The 19,724-nt window shown below is 37.8% G+C and overlaps 2 protein-coding genes across 3 annotated transcripts in view; one reads left to right on the top strand and one right to left on the bottom strand.

Annotated features, from left to right (window-relative positions):
• cacnb2b (calcium voltage-gated channel auxiliary subunit beta 2b) overlaps positions 1–2,675 on the top strand; it is a 33,481-nt gene extending 30,806 nt beyond the window's left edge. For both annotated transcript variants that reach the window (XM_039677738.2, XM_039677741.2), the window contains exon 13: positions 21–2,675. In XM_039677738.2, coding sequence (XP_039533672.1) covers positions 21–716 — 696 coding nt within the window. In that variant the 3' untranslated portion in view covers positions 717–2,675. The remainder of the gene's footprint in view (positions 1–20) is intronic.
• A 355-nt stretch (positions 2,676–3,030) lies between these two features.
• On the bottom strand, positions 3,031–16,994 carry mrc1b (mannose receptor, C type 1b). Its single transcript, XM_039677736.2, has 31 exons — positions 16,835–16,994; positions 16,267–16,650; positions 15,597–15,773; positions 15,288–15,440; positions 15,042–15,155; positions 14,656–14,793; positions 12,608–12,787; positions 12,333–12,490; positions 12,095–12,211; positions 11,875–11,990; positions 11,451–11,599; positions 11,120–11,319; positions 10,878–10,999; positions 10,339–10,411; positions 10,095–10,248; positions 9,949–9,984; positions 9,675–9,841; positions 9,469–9,530; positions 9,287–9,387; positions 8,984–9,126; positions 8,565–8,667; positions 8,219–8,361; positions 8,046–8,090; positions 7,864–7,960; positions 7,531–7,760; positions 7,017–7,182; positions 5,413–5,568; positions 5,196–5,309; positions 4,853–5,041; positions 3,971–4,003; positions 3,031–3,716 (listed from the first exon to the last, which is right to left on the bottom strand). Exons 1-31 carry the CDS (start codon positions 16,896–16,898, stop codon positions 3,502–3,504), a joined length of 4,299 nt encoding a protein of 1,432 aa, XP_039533670.2. The 5' UTR covers positions 16,899–16,994; the 3' UTR covers positions 3,031–3,501.
• Between the last annotated feature and the right edge of the window lie 2,730 nt (positions 16,995–19,724).

Raw genomic sequence — 19,724 nt, 5'->3', positions numbered from 1 at the left:
TTAATGTATCGCATTTACAGGACGAACAGAAAAGCAAGAAGATTGCCACCACCAAGAGAAAAGGAAATCAAGAGAACCAGCAGGAGCTTTTGCCCCAGGCTCAGGAGACGAGAGAGGAGGAGGAAGAGGAGGAAGAAGAAGAGGAAGTGCTGGAGGAGGCTGAGGAGGAGGAGAGGCTCCTTCGTAGCGAGCCAAAGAGACGCAGCCATCACCATCACCACCATCATCATCATCACCACCGCTCCAGCACCAGCCGACCGACCGAGCCCCACAACAAACACCAGCACCACATGCATCAGCAGCAGCCCACCGACATGGAGCAGCTTCCCACTAAAGACGCTTCGCACACAGAGTCCCGGAGCAGGCGCGCACTCCCGGGTGAGGGCGACCCGGATCAAACCGAGGTCTACCATAACAGGACTACAATTCAAAAGGACCATAACCATCACCATCGACATCACCACCACCGCCGCGGCGGGACCGCAGACATTCAGCCGGATTATTCCCACCACGGGCAGCAGGACTATGAGCTGGAGCACAACGAGCACAACAGGCAACAGAGACAGCCGATACAGATGCGCTCACACCAACAATCACACCACTACGCTCACCCACACCACAACCACTATCACTACCAGGGACGGGAGCGGGACAGGGAGAGGGAGAGGTGCGTGGAGGCGGAGGAGTGGACTGAAGACATGTACATTCATCACTGAGATGGACATTGCTTTAATGCTGCTATGTTTAAATGCTGGCTACCGTGTACTCAGGACAACATGGTTTCTGTTCCTTTATCTGTTCTACTGTGTTATTGTCTACTCTGGTCCAAATCTAACTTTCCTTGATTATGAGCCTTTCATTCGGATAATTCCGTGTTTCCTTGGCTTTATGTGCCTCTTGCTATCAGGCCTGTGATAACCATGTTTTTTAAATGATTTCAGCACGTTTGGTCTTTCCAATTCCAAGTATGTGGTTACATCCTTGCTTGTTATTTCCCCTGTTGTTAACGATCAGTCAGATACACCATTTTTTTTTTCAAACAATTTTGTGAAACGCACATGCAAACCGCTCATCTCTTATCATCTTAATTTTTCACCCCTGAGAAAGATAATACATTTTTTTTTTCTGTTTCTGGTCTTTTGAGGGACGTGCTGCTACTCTAGTGTTAAGTATGAAAATATTAAGAAAATTATTTCTTTTTAAAATGGTTACAAGAATTAGCATTTACCCACAAATAATCTGTATGAAAACTAAGTATGTGCCATTGGCTATATAAAAATTAGGCAAACTAAACCCTTTTATGGTTGGGTTTCCACCTCAGTGATTGAAAGGTCAGTTTTTTTCAACATCAAAACAATTACAATATAGTCTAGTCATTTTTATTTATTTAATCCTCCTCATTTTTAATGTGAGATTGGGGCCAATTTTAACTTGAATGTGCAAGGCTTCCATTTTTGTTTGAAAAGTCACGATCTTTGTAATTCCATTTGATGACACTAAGGGTCCATTTACACAACAATGTTTTCAACATGAAACAGGAAACCTTTGTGCGTTTTGGCCATTTACATGACAATACCGTTTTTTACAGTTATCGTCTCTATCGAATTTGTGAAAACTGTGATGTCATGCTTTGCGCATTGCGTGTTCAGTCTATAGGCCTGTAGTGTTTCTTTACAAAATAGCATCGCACGCTAACTACTGGCCTGCATGGATAAAACAGCGATTTTTTTTTTCATGGATCCATGTGAATAGGGATTGTATTGACAACATTGTCATCTAAAAACAAAAAGGAAAAACATCTCCGTTTTTAGTATATCATTTTTGTGTAAACGTACCCTGAGAGCATTTACAATCTTAAACTTTAAAGTCAGCGTGAATTACAATTTTCAACCAATTTTATTTTGGCTTTAATTTATACACTGTTCAGTGTTTAGTTTGGCCAGGTGTAGATTGTTTTAAATACATTGAAAATGTATTCAGTAAATGTCATACGTTACGTTGTATGTCAATACGAAGACCTTTAGCTATCAACTCTCGAGCCATACTATGTGTTCTTTGCTCATGCAAAATTATTGCAAGTGAACACTGTCGATTTTTATGAATTTTGTTTTTCCATATTTATAATATATAAAATGTGATAATTTTTAGCCAACCAGCTGCATGTATTTATGATTTTCAAAATTTATTTAAATCTACACATTATGTATATTAAATGGATTAAATTGTTTTCTTAATCATAACGTTCATGTTCACAAAGTAAAAAGGCACTCAAATGACTTGAGCGAAATAAGTACGATTTAGAAAATACCTTGTGTACAACAGCATGGTAAAAGTTTTGATTCCAGTTACAGTATGTTAAAAATGGAATGAAAAAGATATATAAGCTGATCTGTACATACTCTTAATGCACCTGGAACCATGACTTTTATTTACATTTTATACATGTTTCCTGAGTACTATGCATTAGTTTGTGACCACACTATAGCTTGAAAATTCTTTCTATGCATTTGTATATACACCTCATAAATGCCTTTGTTGATATTGGATTGATAAAACTGAGTACAGATACTGCTGCACTGTAATATAGATGTACATCTGTATTCAGTTGAACTGACTGTATATTGTCTTTATTGAAATGTTCTCCTGAACCAATAATGCACACGTCAAATTTATCACTTAATGTCTCTGTGCATTGTTTTCCCAAATGTGTCTGTCATCATGATTTTACCTTTGATTAATCGTAGAAGAAGGATATTATGAAGGGCTATTGGCTATTTTATATAAAATATGCCATTTAATTCAAAGAGGGCATATATTTCTGAAACATTTTTTTTTTTTAAAGTTCAGGTAATTTGTTTTCCAACACTGTCCTCATACTCCAAATTCTGCCAAGTCGGCTGACCTTACGTCATCTGTTTTTCTTTGACACTGCACCCCAAAAGATGAGACACTTTTTCCATACTTAAACCAATTTGCACTGCACAGGTGGAGTGTAACTGTGGTGGTTCGCTCAAAAACACATGCGGCATATTACAGTGTAAATATTAAAGTTTATTTAGAGACAGTTCTTATTCAACTTGAAAAACAAAAACTTGTAGAAAAGCCTAGAAGTAGAAGTAGCGTCACAGGAATCTATACAGGACAATGGCATTGAAATATTAATTTATTGGTTTCCTTTCATGTTGGTTGACTCTAAAATATTTGATTCTGATTAGTCATTTGTACCATATTCTGCAGTCAGATTTGTTTTTGCATAATGACTGCTAAACTATATCTGACAACTGATTGTTACATAGCTGCGCTCTTTTCCTGACACAAAATACCTTCTTCCCAAATCAATATTATTTGCAGAGTAGCCATGTACGAAGCAGGATAAAGTACAGCCATTATCACAAAATAAACCCGATGATCCCTGTTATTGTTTATTTTATGATAAAGATCGGCTGAGTGTACAGTATCTCTTACATATATATAAGTACTGGGACATTATAAAACACGGGTCTATTCAGTGATATCAATGTGGCTAAGCAATGTTTTGTTATCTTTACTATCTGAATAAGCAGCGTCTGTGTTATTATACATGGGATTTTCAAATGTAGGCAATGACAGTCTTTTTGAACTTCTGTACAAAACATACGCTAGAGCTCCCAAGATGCCGACCACTACAAAGCTCAAGAACACAGCCAATCCGGTTTTGACCCTGTGAAGTTCAGAACCTGTGAAAACAGATAAAAATAGTAAGAGAAACTATCTAGTCTGAAGTTGTGTTACACATATTATATCAAACTATAATTTTACTATTTTACATACTGTTACTATTTTTAACATATGCAATTTTACTATTTTACATACTGTTTTTTTTTTACTGTTAGTGTTTTGTTTCTTGACATAAAATGAGATTTTTTTTGAATATTTCTTAAAAAAAAAAAAAAGCACAAGAAAACACATTATAAATAAATTATCATATTACCTGCATGTGAGGCCTCAGTGGTTGGAATCAATACTGCAGGAAAGAAAAAGGATAAATAGATAATGTAATAACATTTTAGAGTTTTATTACATTTCCATTTTACTCAAAACAATCATAATAAGTATATCTGTTCATATGAATAAAATAGGTGAGACTAGAACTAGTTGTCACAATTTACCCCGGTTGCTTCTTTGTCTACTTTGTGAACCTCTGGATTATACACATTCCTACCTGTAAAAGGCATGGAACATTTCCACCTTTTTTTCCAGAGAAATTTATAAAGTGACCTTTTGTAACTAGAGCAGGTAATTCTGATACAAACTGTCACAATATGGACATGTGGTTTCTTGAAACTATAATTTCAGAAAGTTGTTTTATGAAATATTAACATCTAAAGTAAAAAGGGAAAAAAAGCATTTTCCACACGATACTTATTATATATTACATACTTATAGACATATATTATAGTGTATTTAATGGCTTTTAATGAAGATTAAAGCAGCAATATATCATTGTTTTGGCAAACAGAAATGATTTAGCTTCAGTTATTTGTGAATATAAAATTGTAACACCAAACTAAAAAAACACCCTTATTTATTATATCCTATAAGAACACAGTTTATCATTATTTACCTTTGTTGTATAATATTATTGTGTTACCTAACAGTCATTACACAAATATGCTGATAATTACAGTAAATTTAGTTTGAACGACTGAATTCACAAGAGATTTTTTAAACCAATATAATTAAGCACTGCTAAAAGCAATTTTGCCACTGGACATTTGACTCAAAGCATTAACATGCATTTCTCTAAGTGACAACTACTCATATGATACAACATTTTACGAAATATTCTATTGTGAAAATTTACAATACGTACCTTTGGGGGTTTTGCAGATAAATGGTAAGATTGTGTAATCACAATGTTTTTTTCTCCATTTTTTTGATTTGATAGATAGAAATGCACATTCAGGATTCCAAGAATGAAATTCATAGTCGTCTTCATAATCGTTTTCAGATCCCCAGTTAGTGTAATCTACCACGCTGTAGTCTGACCATAACCAGTGTCCTGTGTAGTTAGACAATCCAGGGTGAGTTCATTTGTAACCAACCCTTTTAGACCCATGAGTTCATTTACTATTTGTGTGAAGACTCTGGGGCACTGGAAAGGTGTTGAACAGAAGAGATTCCTTCATGTGAGAAAGGTATATTTGGCACATTACCTTTCTGGGAGTAGAAAAGTCCAATCCAAATTCCATTGTAACTGTCAAGGAGCATAAGGTTGTCCTCTATGAACTTCTCTTCCGCCACATCCCTAATGCTGACAAGAGATGCTCCTGACGAGAAAGAAAAATGAAGTACAAGCTTTGTTACTTTTTTGTTCTTTGCATCCGTCATGTAATTGGGTAAACACCTTTCAAAATCCATCTATAACCTTACCCCTTGTCATACAGAGTCTAGCTGCTTTGCTCCATGATTTGGAATCAGTCACAAAAGCATAGCAACTGTCTTTGAAAGGTATCCACCTCAAAGAACCGTCATCATCTTCATGTGGGCAATGCCCAGGATGCTGAGCTGGTAGAGTCGGGGAAATGTCTGAGGAAAATGTCACATGGAAAAGTGTGCTTAAGGGAAAGTGATGGATTACTGTACAGCTGTTTTAAGAAGCAGTATCCATTCAGTGTGTAATGATTGGAGGAGCGTTGTTCCAAGAGCACTGATGTATGGTGCTGTCACAGCCGGGAACAGCTAAGCAGAGTTGAGTCAGGATCTAATCGCAGAAGTCACGTTTATTCGCAATGTAATTAAAACAACGAACACGCAAGAGCACAGGAGAAATGCAGGAAAAATTACAACCAACGATACACCAATGAGAACGAACAAAGAAACAACTGAAAACGATGGCTATATAAACAGTAGAGAAAACAAGAAGTTAATAAATAAAAAAAATGAGTAACTATGGAAACAAAGGGAACATGACAAAATTATGAGAATCCAAAAAGATTCCACTGATCCTGGGCTAAAATCTGAAGTCTTTGACCGCTATATTGACATGCAAGTCGAAAGCCGATGAATGACCATTGCGATCAAATTTTACCTCTGAAGAATCATTCACTCAATCTCATTAGTTGACACACTTAGTTTACTTTTTAATAAACACCATATTTAAAGTCCCTGTAAAGTCAAAATTAAGTATGTGTTTCGAGTTTGTGACACCACAGAAAAATGTGTTATTAGCCATCCAGCCAAATTTGAATGATAAAAAAGCCGGCAAGTACGTAAAATAAGCTATCAAAATCATGAAAAAATTAGCAGTTATCTCTGTTCTCAAACGCTGGGGGCATGTCCGCTGGCTGCGTGGAAACCACGCCCACTCACAGGAAAGCTGTCAACGGTGATATTAGCTGATTAGCTTTTGGAGACGGGAGGATGAACGCTGAGGCGGGAGATAGCCGAAATATCAACGCATTCTCACCCCAAGGCGTCACCTTTGACCATGCTTCAATATTTGACGTTTTAGGCGCCCTTTAGCGTCACTTACATGACGCGATCCTACGGCGTCATCTAACTGACGCTAAAAGAAAGCGTCAGTTAGAGGACACGGTTAGGTTTAGGTGTGGGGTGGGGGTAGGGTACACGCGATCCTAGGGCGTCATCTGACTGACGCTAAAGGGCGCTTAAAGCGTCAGATATTGAAGGATGTCCAAATGCTTCCCAAGGCGTCAGTTAAGTGACGCCTTGGGGGTGAGAATGGGCTGTTTCATATGTAATTCGAATTTCGGACAAGCTATCCAGAATTATTCACAGTATTTTGAAGTGCCCACAACAACAATACCAAAAATACACACAAACACAACTCAGTTTTAATTTCTGAAACCTGTGCATTGCTCCCGGCTTTAGAGCAAATAGAGAGAGCAGAATTATTACAATTATTACAAAAAATCTTGTCTCCAAGCACTGGAATCTTTTAAGACTGACCCCCAATTATTTGTTGACATGATGGCAAAATGTAATCGTCTAAAGGAAAAATATGTGCATCTCACCTGTTGATTGCTCGCAGACACCGTAGAAGGTTTGATTGCAGAGAGTAGTTATCCATTCTCCTCCTATTCCCATGTATGCACAAGGGCGGTTGGACTGTGGTTCAGAAGGTGCCCATTTCTCCATATTCAAGGGCCAATTATTCATCCATACAAAATATCCATTTGACTGTTAATGAATACAAATATATAATGAGTAGGTTGGAGTCATAAATATCACACAAACAGAGTATGATATATGGTTCACTTTTCATGTAATAGAGCCTAATTTAGAAAAACAGACATGCCATTTACACACACATTTTGAATGTTTGTAGATGACGGTCTTGTGCATTTGCTTTTAATAATTGTCCTTTTTGGAGCTTGACATCCCCAGTAATTATTTACTTTCATTATATGGCAATTAGCAGCCTGTCCCACGCAATAAAAAACCCATGAAGGGGTCTTTACATTTTTGGGTGAATATTTCTACAAAATGTAACGCTATGATTTTCCCTTTCTAACTCCGGTGCAGTACCTGCACACTGTTGAGACCAATCCACATGGGCTGTTGGAGTTTGAAGACCTGCAGCTCAAGGTAAGCTTGTGTTACCATGTTCCGAATGCTGGCAAGATGACCCCCATCTGCCTCACAGCGACGGCTTGCCTCACTCCATGTTAGGTTCTCTTGAATCACTTTGAAAGTTGAATTTCCGAGCTTGATAAAGGTTTTCAGAAATTCAGTTGGAACTGGGGCAATACCAGGATCTGAACATGTGAAAAGAGACGATGAAAACAAAAGAGGAATAGTAAAAGTCTGCAGAGATTTAACCAATCTCTCTACAGGTCCGCAGTGTTTGGCTAAACTCACCAACATCACGACTGCAGATAAAACCATGAGTAGAATTACAGTCAGTTGCCACCCACTCGCCATTAGAGCCTGAACCTATGCCCATAACAGCACATTCCTGTTTGAAAAAGAAACACTGCTACTGAAGCCTTTGTTGTCACAAAAAAATATAATATTTAGTTTTAGTCAGCTTATCATAGTACCCGTTCATCTGTAAACTGATATCTTGACCAAAAGTGCGAATGCCACTGAAAGAGAAACAGAATACATTTAGTTAAAAAGAAAACAAAACATTGTCACTCCAAAACTAAAATTTTACATTTAAGCTGCCTAAATTCATAATGTTCACTCATAAATGACAACAAAATGCACATACTCTAAAGTTTTGAGGTTCCCCTTTGGCCCAATCTGTGAATGCAACCGTACTCCCATCTGTCCACTTGAACCTCCCGTTTGCCAAATTGTTGAATCCAATCCAGAAGTCTATGGTTTTATCTCTAATCATCATGGTTAAAAAGGCTGCAGCAGATGGATAAATATATATTAAACATGCAATATATGATAATAATCAAGTCAATCAAAGTGCACTGCTAAAAAACAAAACAGCAAACATTTAGAGAATCAATAATATAGAATAATGTCACGTTTCCATCCACAGAATACAAGATATTTACACATTCATAATTTTGAGCAGTTCTAAAATCTCTCACAGAGCTTTTTACCTTGTTGGGTTCTACTCGTAATAGATGACAGATCTCCACCAAGCTCTCTGCAGTATTCTCTTGCTTCTGTCCATGTTTTCATGTCTTCCTTCATGGCATAACACTATAATGTTTTATATAAATTACCATTATTTATTTTACCCCTATCATTTATTGTCAGAAATATAATTAAAGATCTTTTATTAAATATTGTACCGGAAAACATATTACAGCAGTGCTAATTTTTTGTAACTTTTCATAAGCAAGGCTATATTCTGTGTAAGATGTGATTTTGCACAAAAACATTCATTGAGCTGTTTAGACTGAAGAGACTAAAACTGCATTAACACTGTAAAATGTTTAACTATACAATGAAGGTTATATTTTACGTCTAATATAGCATTACACTATTTTTTTTTTTAGAATACGTTTATAATTACTTTTCCATCAAAGTTTTTCCACTCAGGAGCACAGCCTCCTTTTGGCTTTTGTGTAGGGGCCACCGTGGCATTAACTGGAGGAGACTGACTTCGCTTACAAAAAAAATTATATTCATCACCACAGTTGATAGTTTCCCAGAGTCCTGTAACAGTCAAAACGATTTTTAAATTGGTTTACTTAATGTACGAAATGAATCAACACAGTGATCATACATAAAGAAACATTTCCTTCACCAAATGTATCAGTGGTCAAAACATTCCACATATAACTAATGTCCTCATAGATCAGAAGATATGATGTACCTTGAGAAAGGGTCATCTTCACACATCTTTCCTCACTGTTTTTAAAAGCCGGTTGATTTGCTTCCCAAGCATGAAATACTACAGGGGAACCATCCATCCACCTTTAAAGAGCAAACATGTATTTGTTTGTTGTTGTTCTTTTGAAAGTTCATATAGGAGCTATTTACATTCTTTAAACTTACTGGTAAGACCCATCCAGATCAACTGTCAAACCAATGGTAAAATCATTATGCATCGTTTTACCCTGAAAACGGAAAAAAGCACAGCAGTTGTGAGGAAGTCCGTAAATAAATGCACTACAAAGCATACTCAAAATAACAGACTGATACAAGTTTTGTGTGATACACACCACAAATATGCTTCTGAAAATGTCACTCAGCCATCATACCTTATGCCAGAGGAATAACCGCTCTTCCTCGTCATTGATAACCGCAAGATCGCCATGTGATTTCTTACAGAATGTCCGTGCATCGTGCACAGACATTGCCGAGTATTGAGACGCATAATACTGGTTACTTCTGAATTCAGTCCAGCCATCCTCCGTTTCATTATAAACTTAAATAAAAAGAAATAAATGTTTTAAATTCAAGTTTCTCATTTACCTCATCAGTGTGGTCAAAATATAATGTTTGAGTCTGGAGTTCTTAAAGTACAAGACTTACCTGGAGCTGTAATATTTACTTCCTTTGGAGTCTTTCCTAAAGAGAAGGCTTAGCAGTTAGCTGTCAAATATACATAAAAAATATACTTTTCTTTCCAATCTAGTGATGGCAGAACTAGATTTTTTTTCCAGATTGCCATTTTGTACCTCTTGGTATCTGACATATCCAGTCCTTTTTGTCATGACAATTTACATCATTCCACATTCCATCACTGTCCCAGATTGAAATAGCAATTTCAACACAATTTTCAATGTTGTTCAAATTGTTTGGTTCATCACTGGACCAACTTTGATAGGATGACTAAAGGATAAATAAAAGAAAAATCAAAATGACATCAAATGCGATTTCTATAGCATTAATTGTCTTTTAACATATTCTTTGTGAACTCACCGAAGAACCGTCACTCCAAACAAAACCCACCGAGGGATCATACATTCTATAACCAATCCATGCTGGATACCCACTACAAGCAAAACCATGTAGTTTCTTTACTTTTTTGATTATATATTTATGTATTCATCTGTTTCAGTCATGAGACTTGCTGCACATTCACAGTATTTACAACCGCTGACGATGAATATAAAAACACATGAACAGAGATACCAGTTGGCAGAGAGCCAGCCAAATCTAACATTCGTGGAGATTTTTATGTGGTATATATGTGCGTGTTGATTCTAAACATGCATTTATATGTATACCCAACATATTATATTTTAATAGTTAATTTACACACATTTATATGTATACGCATTTATAAAGAGATGGATTGTGGCTTAATTGTGGATAATTAATTGCAGATTATGACTGCTGATGGTCAGAAGGTGGAAAATTCTCATGTCTCAAACAGATTAATAGGGCCTGTTATATAATGTGATATGAACAAGTTTGAAACAAATTTGTCCATTTACAAAAGGAATGCTAGATATTACCGTCCATGTTTCCAGGGAATATCAGAATCATGATGGATGCTCAGAAGATCACCACCAATCTCTCGGCAGAAGTCAAGAGCTTCATCCCAAGTCTTCATTAGATACGAAGGTACATTAAAATACTGCCAAAAAGAGAAGCAAATATTGTCATGAAATGTTGTACAATTTTGTTTGAATAACAAATTTCTAAATACTAAATTTCTAAAAGCTAAAAAAAAAAAAAAAAAAAAAGTGCATTTTACCTTGACACAAATGTCTCTAGATGAAACTGACACCCAGTCTTCAGAACAGGTCATGGGAGGATGGGTTGACGGGGCTGGAGTAGTAACTAGTTCATCAGCTCTCTGCTTGCAGATGAATTTTTCCTTATTTGAGCAGCTGAGCACATCCCAAAGCCCAGCAATAATCCCAGTCGTCATGGCAACACAGCCTTGTTTTCTTCCTAAAAGATTTTTTTTAAGAAAAAGAAAAAGTAATTCTAAACTGTAATACTGTAATTGTGAGAAATCAAAAACATTATCATTTAATTGACATTCATTTATTTTATTTTTTTTAGCATAGGCCTAATAATACCTGGCATCCCAGCGTTGAAATTAGTAAATGGGACTTGCTTGGTGTTGGTCCATTCAAATGTGTGCAGATCCCTCTGATTAGACAATCCAGTCCAGAAGTATTTTTCTGGTCGTGCTCCCACTAGACTAACTAGAAATGCATTTTCTATTCTAATGGGGGGAAAACAGAGCAGATTAAATTTTAACTGCTCTTGATAGCTGTCCTAATTATATGGACTTTTATTATGAGGCAGAAGCTGACACTAAAATCTGTTCATAGATTGTAAAATATTATTTAGAACACATAATTATACATTTAGAATTAGTCATTTGATTTCAGAATTTGCTTTTAATTAACGTAGTGTAAATTCAGTGTCAGATCAGATTTATTGAAAGCCTGTAATTGCTTTTACACTTTTACAAGCAAATTGAGGAAGTGATCCAACCTGGAGGAAATATCAACCAGTTGAGAATCCGCTTTTTCACACATCTGTTTTGCTTCTGTAAAGGTCTTTGTCTCAGATGCTGCCATGTAGCAGTAGTACCCATACCTGGTCCAACCCTTTTAAAAAAAATAAGACAATTGTAGGTATATTTTACCACCTGATGTCCTAAAACATAGAAGAAAATTCTACAGTCATTTTCTTATTATACGAATATACATACTGTTTTGCATCCTGGGCTTGTGACAACCGTGTCATTATTCGAGGCTTTATGGCTGGCCGTCTTCTTACAGATGAATCCATACTTGTTCTCACAAATATCATCGGCCCACTTTCCCTCCTTAAAGAGAAACAGTCATCATGCAAATGTTTAGTTTAGCGTCAGATCATTCTATGAGAAAAACTATGCAACTAGAATTTAAGATGACTTTTCAAATAATTTTCGCCTATGAAGCTCTTACCTCTCCTCTAATTAACACACAGTCCTCTGCATGAACAGCATTGTGACTCGGCTCCCCCACCTCCCATGAGGCAAACGGGACGCTAGACTGGTCACTCCACTCAAACAGCATCTGAGTTTTGCGATCATTGAAACCAATCCACAGCTCGTCTTTCCTCGCTGAGAATAGCAATGCAGATTATCGTTTAGCAACCTTATACAGTAGGGGTGACTTCGCTCTTTTCTACAACAACACTAAAAATGCATTCCAGTTAAAAGCCAATGATCAAAACTTACAGTATCCAAGCTGTGTGATGGCAAAGCTTTGCTCTTCTTTGTTGAGGATACTCAGCAGGTCTCCTCCTTCCCGCAGACATGAATCTCGCGCCTCTGTCCATGTCCGTTTGTTGCGATGAAGCAGATAACAGTTGCCTGAATATGGAATCCAAGGGCTATGGCAAAATCCAGTGTTCACCACTGTCCAAAAAACAAAAATAAAGATAACCTATTATTAACACTAATATCTTCCATCTTCCATTATTCTATATACAGAAGGTTATAAAGGTTCCCAAACTTGTTCATGCAAACTGGTTCAAAAGACTGGTGTTTGAGCAGTACCAGCACGAAATAGCCAGTGTTCTAGCTGGCATCGAAAGTGTAGAGAACATATCAGACGACATCATCATCCATGCACCTGACAAAGAGGCTCATGAGCAAAGAATGCATGCAGTACTAAAGAGACTGGAAAGCTGCGGCTTGACTCTGAATGTAGAGAAGTGCCAATTTAACAAGGACAAATTGGCGTTTTTGGGAAAGGCAAAGGCCGTTGTCAGTGAAAGGCTTGGGCCCAACGGCAGAGAGGGTGAGAGCAGTTGTGGAGACAAGAGAGCCTGAAAATGTTTCAGAGGTGAGAAGCTTTCTCAGTTTAGCTGCCTATAGTAGCCGCTTAATACCTCAGTTTGTAGGCATCTCAGAACCTTTGCGATGACTAACAAAAAGAGACACCAAATTTCATTTTGGAACTGATCAGAAAAAAGCTTTCGAAACTCTCAAAGATAAGTTGGCCGAGGCCACAACACTGGCTTACTTTGACAAGGACGCACCAACTAAAGTCATTTCTGATGCTGGACCAAAAGGTGTTGGAGCTGTACTAATTCAGGACCAAAGTGAAGGAATGGTTCCTGTCTGCTACTGTACAGCATGTGAGCAGGGGCTTGACAGAGTGTGAACAAAGGTATTTGCAAACAGCGCGCAAAGCACTTGCTCTGGTCTGGGCATGTGAATGATTGCACCCTTAAGTTTATGGTCGGAAGTTTGATCTCGTCACAGACCACAAAGCATTGGAAGCAATTTTTTGCCCTCGCTCAAAACCATGCACACGTTCGAAATGTGGGTTTTAAGATTACAGCCTCATGATTTCCGAGTGATTCACATACCTGGAACACATCACATCCTCTGCCACGTCTGCTGGGCCCATCAGCCAAAGGAGAATATGTGCGGTTTATAGCAGTTTGTGCCACACCCAGCGCCCTGACTACCAAGGAAGTCGAGGAGATCTCAGCAAATGATGTGGAATTACAGAAACTGAGACCTGCTATTCAAACAGGTTGTTTTGATTACTACCCTGCATACAGACATTGCAGGTGAGCTGTGTTATTGGCCGAATAATACTCAGAGGAACAAGGATTGTTTTGCCACAGTCATTGCAAGGAAGAGCATTACAGTTGGCACATGAGGGTCATCTTGGTGTGGTTGGAACAAAAAAACACCTGAGAACAAAGGTTTGGTGGCCCGGAATGGACAGGGCCGCAGAAAGACTTGAGGACATGTTGTGCTTGTCAGTTGGTAGCGAAACGAGATGTTCCTGAACCACTGTCGCCCAGTGATGCCTAAAGGGCCATGGCAAATCTGGCCACAGATTTACTTGGACCTTTACTGGATGGACATTCGATTTTGGTTATTGTCGACTATTACAGCAGGTACTATGAATGAATATGTAATCCTCAAGTCAACAACAGCGGAAAAAATGATTGACCGTTTGGAAGTCATTTTCAGTCGGCATAGTCTTCCTTTAACGATCAGATTGTGGTCCACAATTCAAGTCCAGTCAGTTTTTTTGTGAGGAGAACTGAATACACCATCAGAACGACTCCAAAGTGGATGAGACAAATCAAATTGCCTGAAAGGTTTAGAGACTTTGTTGTTGAGTGACTGATATAGGTTATGCTATATAAGAAGGAAAACAAGTAAAAATCAGATTAAGAATGGTGAACTGCACCATTCTTGACACTGCAGTTTGAGAAACACTGTTTGCTGTGGGATAAAAAAGAGGTTGGAAAGCTTACCTGGTGGAATAGTAGGAACAGAATGGCCTTTTTGGCAGATGTACCCATTCTTTTGCGAACAAGGTGCGTTCCACCATTCAGAACCAATAATGTTTTTTAGGACACCACAACTGAAGCCTGGTTGTGTGGTTGGGAATCCTTAAAAAAAAACAGAAATGATAATTTCAGTCCATTAATATGCTCAGTTAGCTAAAATGAAAGCTGATTTTATATGTTTTTTTAGGCCAAAAGCATCTAGTATACAATGAATCAAGGCATAGTGAACTTTTCTCAATTAATCAAAATACACATTTCTTGCTTTATGTTTGTTTGTTCATAAAACTAGTGTTGTTGGTATTACAGGGATTCAACAAGACTGAATCCTTTGATTAAAAAGAGAGTCTTACCACTGGACCATTTCAGATAACGTAAAGGCTGTCCATTGCTCCACTGCCATCCACTGGACACATCTAATTTATTTAGTCCTGTCCATAGTGAGACTTGTGTCTTCTGAACTATTCCTAGACAAAGCAAGAATGAGCACTTTTCCTTAGCATTTTGTTCTTTGGATACTTCTGATATCTATTAGTATTTCATTAGTGCATGTAATGAAAAACAGTTCTATTTAGACCATTTGTTTGATGGGACTGTACCTGCTATAAAGCTGTGTTCATGAGGTTCAGAGACGCTCAGAAGCTCTGCGCCTTGCTGCTGGCAGCTCTTTCTAGCCTGGTACCATGTCAGGGCGGACTTATCATTCAATTGGTAATAGACATTTGTCAGAGGGTGTTTGGACCACAATGCATCTGCAAATAACAATTACCCATCAATACATGCAAGCCAATGTTTTATTGTTAGAATAGATATATTATTAGTTCAGTTTTTGATGGTGGACAGGTAACAACTGTAGGCTTAATGATTTATGAATTATTGTGCAGGTAACACTTGAAACAATAACCTACTTTCAAGTGTTGGACAGTAGCCCCACAGCTGATTAACACTGTAGTCAGTCTCAATGGAACACCACAGACGTTGATTCTGTTCATCAACTTTGGTACAGTCTGCATACCATTTCTTCTCATAAAGAAAAGGAAAGTGACATGGCCGCCCAAATGCATTTCCATCAAGGGTGTAAATTTCTGTTAAAATAATGTAAGAGTTGATCAGTAGTTTACACTATGTTTTAGTGTTGGTGAAAAAACAAAAACATTGAATTTGCTAAAAAGATGATTAACTAATTGTAAGCAAATTTGTTACTTTAATTAATCATTCAGTTAAAAATTAAATAAATAAAAAATTAATAAAATAAATGTAACAAGGTACATTAGCCTGCTTATTACTAGGCTACTTACCACATAGAACTGTTGGAAACCAACAAGCCCGTCTCATTAAAGGGAGAAGCAACTAGAGTCTTCACCCAATTCTTTTTTTTTTTTAATGATAATAATGGTGATTTGAATAAATGAAATGTATCAATATTAGTTAGGAGGAACACCTACTAATAAGGACAAAACATGTTGGGAATTGTTCTATTTCACAGCATGCAATATTTAGCTCCCTGAGGGAATAGCGCACATTTGCATGGAAAGGAATACAGCAGTCTCTATGATAATTTTCAATAGAGACACATACCTTCATAAGGCTGAGAGCAAATGTTATTCTCTGTTCCATGAATTGTCCATTTGCTCTTCGTTCCAGTGTCTGCAGAGATCACTGGCACACCGTTGTCATTTACATCAAGGTATAGAGACTCATTCTTTAGACGAAGCAGTTTATCACCATGGCATTCCCACTGCTGCAAATCATTGTCCTCTTCACATTTCAGCCACTGCAATTTTTTGCCCACTGCTTTACTTCCTACTCCAAGGCATTTCGTTGTGTAAGTGTTCAAAATGCCGTTCTTTGAAGTCCAGCGGAACTGTTGTCTGTTACTGTTTGTGTCACAGGTGACAAGTCGTTCCAGGAAGGCTGACAAGCATGCGTTATAATCCACATTATATATTAAAAAGTGTCCTCCTGCACAAAAATAGGTTGAGATGATGTAGTGTTGAGCCATTCACTCTCAGTTTAGCATAAATGGAAAAAAAGTATAAGTGCCATGGCTTTTTTTCACAATAAAATAGTAATATTTGCAATACGAAAAAGTATGATTATTGTTGTTCATTTTTTTTTCAGTTTGATTAAAGAAAACAATACATACCTGTCTGCGCAAAGCAGTTTGATAGTTCTAATACAAGCAAAATAACTACTGTTATTATTTTCATCTTGATCCAAAATATATTCTGTGCTGCTCATGTGTTCATTCCAGTGTCATTCTCTGTCTTCTGCAGTCTCACATTTGCTCATGCAGACCTGCCCTTTAAATGGGTCAGATTGTTCCAATCAGAATTACATCCTGTCACGTCTCTTTCTTCAAAACTGTTGAAACACTAACGTCACAAGGCTTCTTTGGAAAGGAGAACAAATATTCTTAATGATCGAAAATGATCTTAGTCAGTTTAATTTTGTTTTTTGGTCAGTTTTGGTTTGGGTATTTGAGGTTGGAACACAAATAATTTTGGTACTGTAAGATAACTCTTTACCGAACATCTAGATGATGTCAAACCTATCACTCCTAAATGATTGAAACATTCCCTCTTCCCAGCAATGGTTCTGCCCTGTCAGCATACACAACAATAGAGGTAAAAAAAAAAGAAATTACACATAAAATTTATGATCTGAATGCTCCCCTTTCCTGTTATGCCTTGTACTCATGTTCCTGCACATCCTGTGCAAAAACTTGTGATGACAGCAATTTACCACATAATATTTTTTTTTGTTCTGCTTGTAGGCATAGAGTATGTTAACAACATATACTGCAGTCTCATAAGAACTGTCACTGTCTTTGGCCCCACCTGTTACTTTATACTTTATAACAATTTATAATTTTTCACAGATTTGCCTCCCATCAATCATTATTTTACATACATTTATACTTACCCCTTGTTATAGGGGGGTGTCGCATCATAGTTTGAATAGTTGAGCAATGATATACATATGATATACATATAGATATTTTCTATTAAAAATTTATATAAAGCAAGTTCATCATGAATCCATCAATCCTTTAGTCCGTGTTTTTGTCTTATCCTGAACCACTATGGTGCACCATTTCGACTATTTATGGTTTGGGATATCGCAGTGGCGCTGCGGAGTAGCCCAGTACCTGCATGACTTGTCATAGTTCTTCTGAAAGACGCATATTATTCTGTTGATAAACGCAAGTTTATTATCGCTCGCTAAAGTGCAAAGAACTAAAGCGCAAAAAACTAAAGCCTCACATTGATAAAGCCTCACAAATAACTTCAATAAGGGATCAAAAACCCACTAATTGGGTTAACATTTTAAATGACATTTTTAACCCAAAGTTTGGGTTTGTCCATATTTTACCTAAAATTGGGTTAAAACAACCCAGCATTTTTTAGAGTGTGTGTGTGTGAGAATATTTTTGTGTTTGCATTTCAAATAGGGCCAATATATAGTCTTCTCCTCTGCTTATGTTTTTAAATTACAAAGAGCCTACTGATGTTTTTGTTATTGTATTTTCAATATTATAGGCCAATTATTTGTGCATAAACATATCTGGTTATTGTAAACATACCGTTTGTTTGAAAACAACATATTTTGTCATCCTTACTGCAAGCTTACAAGAGCGATAACATCATTAAATGTGAAGGGGGGGGGGGGGTCTCTAAAATATTTTCTTGGGAAAAAGGGGGTCAGGCAGTTCAGGTGGCCATAGTGATGCGGCCTCCATGGTCCCATCAAGGGGCCTACTGCCCCCAGTTGTGGGGTTATGGCCAGGAACAGAAAACAGGTCAGGAACAGACACCAGCTGGGCGGCGGCGGCCATCTTGTTCGGGGTCTCTGGCTCAGCGAGCCTGACGTAAACTGCCTCTGCAGGCCTGAAGTGAACTGCCGGCTCGGCGGGCATGATGTGAAGGACATCAGTAAACCCACAGTAAAATTTGAGCCACTTAACAAAAGGGCATAATCGATATATTCCTCTAAGGAAACATTAATTGTTCCCCCAGGCAGTTCATAGCACAACGGTTCATGTTAATCCATGACGAAAAATGTCTTTTAATGCCACGTCATTAAAGTAAACTTGGTAGGAGATTTCCAAAAATTCAAAAATATAGTTCTCAATAGTTCTGTTACCTTGACGTAAGCAAAGTAGGGCAACTGCTGGGTGAAGGTCAAGTATTCTGTAAGGGATCCACTGGATGCAAGTTGTAGCGAGAGAACCCAAGTGATGTTTTATTCAAAATAACACGTAACAAGATAAAACAAAAGCATGACGTGGCATGAAACAAAAACTGTATAGACTTCCAAACAGTGGTTACAGGAAACCATGCATGGCAAACATGAGGGCTTGAAAGACAAGGGACACCTGTGAACAATGAACAGACGATTAACCAATGACAAGACACATGGCTGGATCACATGACAAACAGGGAATCACATGACAGACATGGAACATGACATGAACAAAACCAAAAGGTGACAGACACAAGCATAGATATCCATAATAAAGGATAGATGTCTCGTCCGCGCTGCTGGGCAATGGAGGTCGACGTCCCCACCTGGCGGCCATCTTGTCACAGGCAGCTCGCTCACTCGTAACATAACAAAAACCATAACTTGCTCAATTCAAACGGTTTGGTTTGTTATAAACGTTAAAGATGTAGTTATGACACTGCATACTTATAATAAGTGTATAAATAAATAATCATCCACAATTATAGCCACATTAATAACCAGCCCATTCTCATCCCAAGACGTCATGTACGACGCTTTTGCAAAAGCGTAAACATCCAACACACATGGCACCCTTTAACGTCAAATGAGACGCAGATATATTTGGGCAGAAGGCGATCCTAGTGGTCTAACCCTAACCTTACCCCATACCTAAAATTAACCATAACCAAAGCGTCTCATCAGGGCTGAGCCTGGTTAGTACCTGGATGGGAGACCTTCTGAGAAAGCCAGGTTGCTGCTGGAAGAGGTGTTAGTGAGGCCAGCAGGGGGTGCTCACCCTGTGGTCTATA

This window comes from Pimephales promelas, chromosome 5 (assembly GCF_988280905.1).
Source record: "Pimephales promelas chromosome 5, fPimPro1.hap1.1, whole genome shotgun sequence".
NCBI lineage: Eukaryota > Metazoa > Chordata > Actinopteri > Cypriniformes > Leuciscidae > Pimephales > Pimephales promelas.
The sequence above is the reverse complement of the archived record's forward strand: the minus strand, read 5'-3'. Positions and strand labels throughout refer to the sequence as shown.